The 12,607-nt window shown below is 37.9% G+C and overlaps 1 protein-coding gene across 1 annotated transcript in view; it reads left to right on the top strand.

The window, feature by feature from the left end:
- Positions 1 to 12,607, top strand: part of LOC133557816 (dynein axonemal heavy chain 9-like) — a 363,451-nt gene that overhangs the window by 186,300 nt on the left and 164,544 nt on the right. Inside the window, exons 36-38 of the mRNA XM_061908637.1 lie at positions 3,354 to 3,589; positions 3,667 to 3,789; positions 9,367 to 9,571. Of these exons, the coding sequence (XP_061764621.1) occupies positions 3,354 to 3,589; positions 3,667 to 3,789; positions 9,367 to 9,571 (564 nt within the window). The remainder of the gene's footprint in view (positions 1 to 3,353; positions 3,590 to 3,666; positions 3,790 to 9,366; positions 9,572 to 12,607) is intronic.

The raw sequence follows: 12,607 nt of genomic DNA, 5'->3' as shown, positions 1-12,607 counted from the left end.
TATTTCATGTTCTGTAGTCTGTATAATAACCAATCTGTTGCAACATTGTTGTTGTAAGAGTGAACACTGAGGAACTCTTTTTCTAGCGTAGTAACACATCGGCATAAAAGCCGTAAAAGCTAACTACGGAAAGAGATAAGCTTCTACGTCAGTACGAAACGCGTTTGAGTTTGTAATGCACAACACAATGCGATAGGACACCAATCTGTACTGGCTGAAAAACATGAACAATCATATTGCAGTATCTGTAAAGTATTATTTCATGTTTTGTTTGTACACAGCTTGCCAGACAGCACATGCTGTCTGTCATGACGTGTTGCGTATATCATGATCAATTTAAAGTGTGACTCACTGGATGTACAGTTTTCTGTTTTGTCCAGCTGGCCAGGGACTTTTTTTCGGTTAATTATGGGTTAAGCACTCCATTTATGTTGAAATAGCTTGGCTTCAAGTTAGGGAAAACACTTAAGTGTGGTAAAAAAAGAGAAGAAACGTAAATGCTGCTAAAGCGAGCATTGACCCAGCAACTTGTGCTGGGTGACTGAAAACTATAAAGGGGAATGATTAACCAAAACAGCTGGTGGGAACACTAATTACTTAACAAGGGCACGTTTGGAGAATTGGTGCCCATAGAAACCAATAGTAAACAAAAGGAAAGAGGGTACATTGATTGATTGATACAGCCAGGAAACAGACTAAAACATGGAAACAAAGCTACTAAACATCAATCAGGCCATGACTCAGGTAACGGATCAGGACACATGTTCACTGTCCATAGCTGCCCATAAGAGTGAGACTGCTTGTTTGTATGCAAGTATGTCTGTGTTGGCGACCATACAAGAGTGTACCTCCACCTCATCCCCAAAGTCAACTTGTATAGGCTCCAGTGCACCCGTTGAGTTGAGTTGAGTTGAGTTGAGTTGAGTTTATTTATTTCCAACATGCAAGCATAAAACATGATACATCACAATTTCCAGTTTCTCTTTTCATCATGTTCGAAAAGGAGTAGGAAGAAGCAGAGCTTATTTAATCCTACCCTTTTTCTTTTAAATAACAGTTACTAAATTTTTGGTTCACTTACAATACACTCCATAAGTAATCACAATAAAAATAAATGAATAAATAATTTTTGAAGTATGTTTTATTCCATACGATGAGATAAGTAAGATTATTTTGAGAATGAAAGAATGAATGGGTGAATAAAATCAGAATGTTTATTTTGGTTCTTCTTTTTTGTACTTTGTAAACACTTCCAGTTTGAAGAGTTTCTTGAAGTGGATCATATTAGTACATTGTTTGATTGCTTTGCTTAATCCATTCCATAATTTAATTCTACATACTGATATACTGAAGATCTTAAGTGTTGTACATGCGTACAAATGTTTTAAATTACATTTTTCTCTAAGATTATATTTCTCCTCTTTTGTTGAGAAGAATTGTTGTATATTCTTGGGTAGCAGGTTATAATTTGCTTTGTGTATAATTTTAGCTGTTTGCAATTTCACTATGTCGTGGAATTACAGTATATTTGATTCAATAAATAAAGGGTTTGTATGTTCTCTATATCCAACATTATGTATTATTCTAACTGATCTTTTTTGTAACCCTGTTAGTGAATGAAGTGTACTTTTGTAATTATTTCCCCATATTTCTACACAGTAACTCAGATATGGTAAAACTAATGAGCAGTACAGAATATGAAGTGATTTTTGGTCTAGAACATATTTGGCTTTATTCATTATTGACGTGTTTCTTGCTACTTTATGTTGTATATTTTTCACATGAGGTTTCCAGTTCAATTTATCATCAATCATTATACTTAAAAAATTGGTTTCATTTACTCTTTCAATTTCTATTCCGTCTATTTGTATTTGTGTTTGACTTTCTCTTCTACTGTTACCAAATAACATTATTTTAGATTTACTTAGATTCAACGATAGTCTGTTTTTGTCGAACCATTTTTTTAATTTGTTAATTTCTTCTGTTATTATTTGTATTATCTTCTGTGTGTTCTCTTTTGAACAAAACGCTGTTGTATCATCCGCAAATAATACTAACTTTAAGTCTCTTGTAACTTTACAAATGTCATTTATATAGAGATTGAATAATTTAGGTCCTAGTATTGATCCCTGAGGTATACCACAGCATATATTTAGCGTTGTAGAAGTGTGTTCGCCTAGCTTCACGTATTGTTTCCTGTTCGTTAGATAACTTCTTATCCAATTTAAAACTAACCCTCTGGTGCCATATCGTTTTAGTTTTTTAATTAAAATATTGTGATTAATTGTGTCAAATCCTTTTGTTAGATCCATATACACTGCTGCCGCTTATTTTTTACTATCTATTGCATTGGTAATTTCTTCTGTAATTTCAATTAAAGCCATTGAAGTTGAAACATTAGCTCTGTATCCATACTGGTTCTCTTCGAGTATTCTATTTTTATTTCTGAAACTCTCTAATCTGTTATTGAACAGTTTTTCAATGATTTTAGAAAAATTGTGGAAGTAAAGAAACAGGTCTATAATTTGTAAATAGATGTTTGTCTCCATTCTTATAAATTGGTGCAACTTTAGCTATTTTCATTTTGTTTGGAAATGTACCTGTTTGAAATGATAGGTTACTAATATACATTAATGGTCCTAAGATCTGTTCAATAACCCTTTTCATCGTTTTCATATCAATTCCGTTACAATCAGTTGAAGTCTTAGATTTACATTTTTTCATTATTGTAACTATTTCCTCCTGTGTCACATTACTGAGGAACATGGAGTTGGGATTTCGTTCTATGGTATCATTATAGTCCTCAATTGAAACCGTGTCTGGAATCCTTTCTTCCAATTTTGGTCCAATATTTACAAAGTAGTTATTAAAGCTTTTAACTACTTCCTTTATGTTGTCATTATGTTTATCTCCATCTAAGAAGTATCGGGGGTAGTCCCTCTTAGTTCCATTTTTAATAATGCTATTGAGAATGCCCCATGTTGCTCTCATATTATTTTTCTTCCTGTCCAATAATTCACTGTAATATTCCTTTCTACATGATCGTAGTATGTTTGTTAACTTGTTTTTAAACATTTTGGACTTAATTTCTGCCTCTGTAGTTCTTTGTGCTGTACATTTTCTAAATAGCGTATTCTTCTTCTTACAAGCATTTTTTAATCCTTTTGTCATCCATGGTAGATTATTCTTTCTCTGCTTACTGCTGAGTTGTTTCCATGGACAATGGTTGTCATAAAGTATTATGAAGCTTTTTAAGACATGTTCATATGCTTCATCAACATCTTCTTCATTGTGACCCTAATGATAACAAGGGGTATAAAAAATTAAAATTATACATTGATATAATCCTGAAGGTTCCTATCCCGATAACCCCCAAGTTGGATCCTATCACCATGCTTACGGATGATGCCGACATTGCTACGTGGCAGAACGAGGGATTACCTGCAGACAGGATGTCCACTGAGAATGCCACCATTCTCGTTTCTTGCCAGCGCTGGCCTCTCATGGTAGACCCTCAGCTGCAGGGCATTAAGTGGATCAAAAACAAATATGGTGAACATCTGCATGTCATTTGCATTGGACAGAGCGGGTGAGTAGTTTTCTTCTGAAAGTGTAATTTTATTTGGCAACGAGCTGTTGTTACTGTCCTTTTTTTTTATTATTTAGGTACCTGGACACCATAGAGAGAGCACTTGTACAAGGCGATGTGGTTCTGCTAGAGAACTCGGATGAAAACCTGGATCCTGTTCTTGGACCTCTTCTGGGCAGAGAAACCATCAAAAAGGGGAGGTAAGAAACCGTCTCATCAATTATCTGTCAGGACTTGATCAAAATAGGACTCAGATGGAGAGTGGAGAACAATCCGGCAGGCTTTTATTTTTTACTTTTCACCTCCAGAGTCAAACAAAATGTGTAAGCAGCATGGTGATACAGGAGTTAGTGCGTGTGCCTCACAATAAAAAGGTCCTGGGTTCGATCCACAGGCTCGGGATCTTTCTGTGTGGAGTTTGCATGTTCTCCTTGTGACTGCGTGGGTTCCCTCCGGGTACTCCGGCTTCCTCCCACTTCCAAAGACATGCACCTGGGGATAGGTTGATTGGCAACATTAAATCGGCCCTAGTGTTTGAATGTGAGTGTGAATGTTGTCTGTCTATCTGTGTAGGCCCTGTGACGAGGTGGCGACTTGTCCAGGGTGTACCTCACCTTGGCTGTTTTATTATTGAAAATTAATGAATAACAGGGGACTTCATATGACATTTCACCACAAGCGCATTCATTGCCACCTTCCACCCCGTCACTAACAGGACTACAATGGCAAATGTCCTGAAAGGTCACACTGCTTCCTGTAACAGACCATTAGTCCGTGTTTTGCAAGGCATACTGTATGTGCTGTGTTCGAATCCCAGTCGTAGTTGATTTACAAAGGTTTATAAATGTAATGATCATTTGAATCAATTGTTTCAATGATCCATCCATTTCCTACCGCTTATTCCTTTTTGGGGTCGCGGGATGTTAAAATTGAAAAATACATTATTGAACAATGTCTTTCCCATGCATTAAGTGTAGTACAAAACATGCATCAAATAAAATTCAAGTTTGATTAAAAAAGAATTAAAAAAAAAGAATAACAACTGTTCACATAAATAAATAGCTGTAAACACAGTTTTGTAATTGGTGGGCACTCCAAATAAAAATCTGCTTAGGGCCCCAGTTTAGCCTGGTGTGGCCTTGGTTTTGAACCTTTACAGCTTTTAGTGAAGCATTTCCAAATGAAGTATGTTTTTAGATCCACAATAGAAATGTTTTTTTCATTTTTGTCTCAGTCATTGACAAACTAGAAATCTGATTAGGTTGTAACTTTTACTTTAGCCCCTTTCTGTTGTACAGTATTTATGGTAGCAGATTTGTTCTCTGAACAAAATCAGTTTGAAAACAAAATAAATAAATACAAACCCAGTTTACATTTGAGTTGGGAAATTGTGTTGGATGTAAATATAAACGGAATACAATGATTTGCAAATCATTTATAACCCATATTTAATTGAATGCACTACAAAGACAAGATATTTAATGTTCAAACTCATAAACTTTATTTTTTTTTTTCGCAAATAATAATTAACTTAGAATTTCATGGCTGCAACACGTGTCAAAGTAGTTGGGAAAGGGCATGTTCACCACTGTGTTACATCATCTTTTCATTTAACAACACTCAATAAACGTTTAGGAACTGAGGAAACTAATTGTTGAAGCTTTGAAAGTGGAATTCTTTTCAATTTTTGTTCTATGTAGAGCTTCAGTCGTTCAACAGTCCGGGGTCTCCGCTGTCGTATTTTACGCTTCATATGCGCCACAAATTTTCGATGGGCGACAGGTCTGGACTGCAGGCGGGCCAGGAAACTACCCGCACTCTTCTTTTACGAAGCCACACTGTTGTAACACGTGCTGAATGTGGCTTGACATTGTCTTGCGGAAATAAGCAGGGGCGTCCATGAAAAAGATGCCGCTTGGATGGCAGCATATGTTGTTCCAAAACCTGTATGTACCTTTCAGCATCAATGGCATCTTCACAGATGTGTAAGTTACTCATGCCTTGGGTACTAATGCATCCCCATACCATCACAGATGCTCGCTTTTGAACTTTGCATCGATAACAGTTCGGATGGTTCGCTTCCCCTTTGATCTGGATGACACGATGTCAAATATTTCCAAAAACAATTTGAAATTTATTTATTTATTAAATGTGGACTCATCAGACCACAGAACACTTTTCCATTTTGCATCAGTCCATCTTAAATGATCTCGGGCCCAGAGAAGCCGGCGGCGTTTCTGGATGTTGTTGATAAATTGCTTTCGCTTTTTGATCAATCGATTGATCGAAACTTTTTTTAGTAGATTGCACAGTTCAGTACATATTCTGTACAATTGGCCACTAAATGGTAACATCCAAATAAGTTTTTCAAATTATTTAAGTCGGGGTCCACGTTAATAAATTCATAGTAGAGCTTTAACTTGCATTTACAGATGTAGCCACAAACTGTATTTAGTGACAGTGGTTTTCTGAAGTTTTCCTGAGCCAATGTGTTGATATCCTTAGAGATTGATATCGGTTTTTGATACAGTGCCGTCTGAGGGATCGAAGGTCACGGTCTTTCAATGTTGGTTTAAGGCCAAGTCGCTTACGTGGAGTGATTTCTCCAGATTCTCTGAACCTTTTGATGATATTATGGACCGTAGATGTGGAAATCCCTTAATTTCTTGCAATTGCACTTTGAGAAACGTTGTTCTTCAACGGTTTGACTATTTGCCCACACAGTTGTGGACCAAGGGGTGTACCTCGCCCCATCCTTTCTTGTGAAAGACTGAGCATTTTTTGGGAAACTGTTTTTATACCCAATCATCGCACCCACCTGTTCCCAATTAGTCTTTTTAGCATATTCAACTGAATATGGGTTGAAAATGATTTGCAAATCATTTTATTCCGTTTATATTTACATCTAACACAATTTCCCAACTCATATGGAAACGGGGTTTGTATAAAAACAATACAAAAGGGACAAGCGGTAGGAAATGGATGGATGGATGGATGGATGGAATAAATATGATTAAAAATGATTTTAAAGTGTAAAACCAATTAAATCAATAAATAGAAAACATGTTTTAAAAACACAGAAGACGACACAACTCACAATGTTAAAAGCCAGAGAATAAAAGTGGGACTTAAGACGAGACTTAAAACATTCCCCTGTGGGAGCAGTTCAAACAAGGAGGGACATAGTGTTCCAGAGCTTAGGGCCGACCACAGAGAAGGCCCTGTCTCCCATAGTTTTAAGTCTCGTCTTGGGCACCACGAGCTGGAGCTGGCTCTCGGACCTCAGAGCACGCGCAGGAGTGTAAATTTGGAGGTCTGAGGTATAATGAGGTTTCAGTCCATGCAAAGCTTTAAAAACAAACTGCAGGATTTTAGAATCAATTCTAAAATGAATAGGGAGCCAGCGCAAAGTCTCAAGAATTGGGGTTATATGCCGCGTTCTGGACTAACTGCAACCGCGAGAGAGGTATTTGGCTTATGCACTGGGATGAGTACTCAGTTACATAATGACAGCGGTGCAAACATAAAAGGGACCAACCAGAAAAAAGTAGCTATCTGTGCCTCATTTTGCTGCATTAATGCAGACTTAGACACTTGCAACAGAGCACATGAACTTATATTGTGCAAGAAACATCCTGTACGTAATGTAACGTTCTGACATATTATGGAGGCATACACAGTCTGACGCTCTTTTTAACCTTAGTTGCCGACCCTAACGAGCCAAGATCCAACATTGCTTGCACCACAACTTAAGCTGAGACAGCGACACAAAACTTCCTCATTTTGTATGGTCACGGTGAGCAAGGTGCATTTACAGACCTCAGAAATCTATACATCGACATTGCAACACAATAAATCAGGGGTCACCAACTCGGTGCCCACGGTCACCAGGTAGCCCGTAAGGACCAGTGAGTAGCCCGCTGGCCTGTTCTAAAAATAGCTCAAATAGCAGCACTTACCAGTGAGCTGCCTCTATTTTTATAATTGTATTTATTTACTAGCAAGCTGGTCTCGCTTTGCTCAACATTTTTAATTCTAAGAGAGACAAAACTCAAATAGAATTTGAATATCCAAGAAAATATTTTAAAGACTTGGTCTTCACTTGTTTAAACAAATTCATTTATTTTTTTACTTTGCTTCTTATAACTTTCAGAAAGACAATTTTAGAGAAAAAATACAGCGTTAAAAATTATTTTAGGATTTTTAAACACATATACATTTTTACCTTTTGAATTCCTTCCTCTTCTTTCCTGACAATTTAAATCAATGTTTAAGTTTTTTTTTTTTTATTGTAAAAAATAATAAATCCATTTTAATTTAATTCTTCATTTTATCTTCTGTTTTTTCGACGAAGAATATTTGTGAAATATTTCTTCAAACTTATTATGATTAAAATAAAATTCTGGCAAATCTAGAAAATCTGAAAAATCAAATTTTAATGTTATTTCAAAGTCTTTTGAATTTCTTTTAAAATTTTCGTTCTGGAAAATCTAGAAGAAATAATGATTCGTCTTTGTTAGAAATATAGCTTGGTCCAATTTGTTATATATTCTACCAAAGTGTAGATTGGATTTTAAACTATTTAAAACATGTCATCAAAATTCGAAAATTAATCTTAATCAGGAAAAGCTACCAATGATGTTCCATAAATTCTTTTTTGAATTTTTTTAAAAAGATTCAAATTAGCTAGTTTTTCTTTTCATTTTTTCGGTTAAATTTTGAATTTTAAAGAGTCAAAATTGAAGATAAACTATGTTTCAAAATTTAATTTTCATTTTTTTTGTGTTTTCTCCTCTGTTAAACCGTTCAATTAAGTGTTTTTTTCATCATTTATTCTCTACAAAATACCTTCCGTAAAAGGAAAAAAAATGTACGGCGGAATGAAAGACAGAAATACAAATTTTTTTATGTATATAGATTTATTTATTAAAGGTAAATTGGGCAAATTAGCTATTTCTGGCATTTTATTTAAGTGTATATCAAACGGGTAGCCCTTCGCATTAAACAGTACCCAAAAAGTAGCTCTTCGTTTTAAAAAGGTTGTTTTTGCACATGCTCTATGTTCTTTAACGTTGCTGTTTTTTTCTCCAACAAATATCACAACTTATTGTTATTGTATGTGTTTTCGGATTCTGGGTGTGGGTGGAGCTCACACACAAGTGCGCCCTTTTATAAATAAAGGGGTAGAGGTGTTGGATGCCGTGATGATAGGTGTTTACTATCCTGCGTAATTTGGCGATTCTAACTTTTCCTATAATGTCCCCTACAACAAGTTTATTTAATGTTGATTTTGTAACATTTTATTAATGTTAGTGAAGTGTTTAAATTATTTGTCTTTACAACTACGTACAGTAGGTGGCGGTATGCATTCAATGCAGCTCCCTAACTCACCTCATACAACCTGGTTTGCCAGAGCATACGACGACTAACTTAACAACAACTTAAACACTAGCAACAACATTAGACATCACGTCCCACCAACTCATTACCACAAATAGATTCTAGTCTTGTGGGAAACTCTGAGCTTCTATTTATCAGCAGCACAGATTTTTTTGGACTGTTTGGGAGTAAAACCCAGCTTTTTACCAGTAACTTTCAAAATTGCCCAAAACCATGCATCAGCTCCAAACGATGCAGGGACATTGTCAGGCGTTTTAGACCCCTAAACAATTGCAAGGTATTGAATGTAAAGAACATGGCCATCTTTAGAAGTAGTTGATATAAGTTGTTCAGAGTTTTTAATTTGCTTGCCCTCAATTACTCACTTTTTCAAACAGATACATAAAGATTGGTGACAAGGAGTGTGAGTACAACCACACGTTCCGCCTCATTCTGCACACCAAGCTTGCAAGTCCTCATTACCAGCCGGAGCTGCAGGCCCAGTGCACTTTGATAGACTTCACTGTGACAAGAGACGGGCTGGAGGATCAGCTGTTGGCCGTTGTGGTCAGCATGGAGAGACCTGACCTGGAGGAGCTGAAGGTGAGTAAGCCAGTGAGGACACGGCAAAACAATGTTTGATCAAAGTATTTAACTGCAAGGTGGAGTTTTTGACAAACCTTAAATAATTGCAATTTCACTGTCAAAAAGAGTAAAAAATTGTTCAGAGGTTAGTCATCAGAAGCTGTCGTGGAACAAAAAGTGTTCATCAGCGGTACCTTTGAGTTCCTCATCTCAGCATATTTTCTGTAATCATGCAATGAAAAGAAACAGTTGGATAAGGGCTCCTGGGTCGTTCCTGAACCAGGCAGAGTGTTCACGTTCATCATTAGACATCTCTAAGCCTATGCAATAATTAAAAAAAACTGTGCGTTTTCTAACATCACAAGAGGCTGCAGGTCCAGTCTCTTTGAACATTCAGATGGCGCCTTTGATTACCAACACACAAAGTAGATTGTGCTGATTACAAGAGTGTGAGTCTCTCACTTTAACTAATTCGGTACTGTGCAGCTCTGTTGTAAGTTATGTTGTAATAGTTCAGGATGAATAAGTTGACAACCAAGTAAGTGGTGGGTATTGAAATGACCGCCTTCTTAATATACATTGTGCCATGATCATTTAAATTTTTAGGCATAGCACTTTCAGGGTCTTTCTGTGTGGAATTTGCATGTCCTCCCCATGACTGCGTTGGTTCTCTCCGGGTACTTCAGCTTCTTCCCACTTCCAAAGACATGCACCTGGGGATAGGTTAATTAGCAATGCCAAATGGTTCCTAGTGTGTGAATGTGAGTGTAAATGTCTGTCTATCTGTGTTGGCCCTGTAATGAGGTGGCGACTTGTTCAGGGTGTAGTCTGCCTTATACCCAAATGCAGTTGGGATAGGCTCCAGCCCCCCGCAACCCAAAAAGGGACGAGGAGTAGAATATGGATGGATGAATACTACTATTTTGGATGGGCTTTGTATTTGAATGAGATAAACAAGTAAGTGACTTGAGGCATCAAAAGACTATTGCAGCAACCTTAGATCATCCAGTAAAACAGTGAGGCTTGCTCATTTTGATTCAAACACATGAAGGAAATTATAAAGTCCTTTGATGTTATTGCCTATTTTGTGGCAAAATGAGTACCAGTCTGTAAAAAACATTAAATAAATCACAGATTCCAGATACAGAGGGTAGATCTTATTCATTTAACCAGCGGTACCTTGCCATTATTGACCAGGTTTCCATCAACACAATATTGTGGTTAAAGGTTGCTATTGTCTAGGAGTGTCAAATCCATCCATTAATCCATTTTCTAACGCTTATTACCTTTGAGGTCGTGGGGGGCGCTGGAGCCTATCTCAGCTACAATCGGGTGGAAGGTGGTGTACACCCTGGACAAGTCGCCACCTTATCGCAGTGTCAAATCATCACGTTAAATACGATTGTGACAGACTTCTCAAGCCGTCGTGCGGGTTCCAAGGACCGTCAAGGAAGGACATAGCGGCGGCACGTTTAGACTTCTTTATTTTTCAATAAAGACTGCGTTTCAGCTGCTCCGTCAGCCGGTTGCCTCTCTGCTTCGGGCGTCGTCGCCTCTCTCACGCTCTCAGTCTCTTTATCTCAGCGTCAGCTTCCCTCTGGCTCCTTCTCGTCTCTCCGCCTCCCTCCTCGATGTTCACGGCTGTCGCCCTTTTACTCTCAGGTGCGCGATCCACGCACCTGATCTGGATTGCGGCGTTGCTCCCGGCGCGCCCCACCGCTCGCTTGCCGTCCACACCTACTTGCCGCCATCTTGGGCCGGGCTCCTGCGTGCCCTGCCTCGCTGTCGGACTGCCGGCCACGACTCCTCGCCGCCATCTTGGGCTGGGCTACGGTGTTCCCTGCCTCACTATCGGACTGCCGGCTCCGCCTCTCCACAACGATTAATTATTTACAATCATATTTAGCGCGTTATTTTGTTTTCAATTGCTATTATTTACATCATTGATCTCAAACGTTACTGTCTAGGTGTGCCTGCGAGTTGCCCCGCCCCAATTTTCTGCTTGTCTGAGAGCAACAACGCTACCGCCATGTGGCACAAAGATTATACTTGGTCACTGCAAAAAGTGGTCGCACTCTGTCACTTGAAGTGGCCAGTAATGTTAGCGACTGTAAATAGTGGGGAAAGTATGAATTACGTCTGACAAATAGTGTAAAATATTCATAATCAACATAAAGACGTAGCAGAAGTGTGTTTATGGTTTATATAAGTTTGAATGTTGCCTTGTTTTTGCATAGAGTAGACAATGTTTTTTTTGTTTTTTTTAAGAATAATGTACATTGCTGTATTAGAAATGCTTTGGAGAAATAGTGCCACTTCCGGGTGTGTTTTGACACACGTTAAAGAGGCCCTATTATGCAAAACTGACTTTTCTTTCCATTTGGTACCTTGTTGTTGTCTATTTGGGATCCGTGTAAGTCCCGGATATTTGGATTCAAACTGTGGGGGCACTGAGGAGATATTTGTAAAATAATCTTGCCTTACTTCATACCTGTTCCAAAGGCTCCTTTTGGACTACGCCCTAAGTGTGACATCGGTGGATTATCAATGCATGGTAGAATTGTATTTAAACATCAGTCAGCCATTTTTAATTTATGTACTGTTATGTTTGATCGACTATGGACTAGACCCCACAACCGCGGTCCCCTCCAAGGTTTCTCATTGTAATCCCATTGGGTTGACTTTTTTCTTCCCCTGATGCGGCATCTGAGCCAAGGATGTCGTTGTGGCTTGTGCAGCCCTTTGAGACACTTGTGATTTAGGGCTATATAAGTACTCTTTGATTGATTGATTGATAGGACCCGGCACCACAACATTTCCACAACTAAACCCAATGAAGGAAAAGTCACAACACAAACTTTCAGCCTCATTTGAAGTAAAATGTGCCATACTTTTAACTTTTATGGTTTGTGGCAATGTGCTTTCAATTGTGAAGAAGTCACTCTGAGGGTTTGCTAAGAAGATCCTGCTTCACCCACAGACCTTCACTAAAAGATACATTTTCTAAAATAACTATGTGAATGATACATTAGCAATGTTAGTTCGATTTAAAGT

Source organism: Nerophis ophidion, linkage group LG08, assembly GCF_033978795.1.
Source record: "Nerophis ophidion isolate RoL-2023_Sa linkage group LG08, RoL_Noph_v1.0, whole genome shotgun sequence".
NCBI classification, from domain to species: domain Eukaryota; kingdom Metazoa; phylum Chordata; class Actinopteri; order Syngnathiformes; family Syngnathidae; genus Nerophis; species Nerophis ophidion.
The sequence above is the reverse complement of the archived record's forward strand: the minus strand, read 5'-3'. Positions and strand labels throughout refer to the sequence as shown.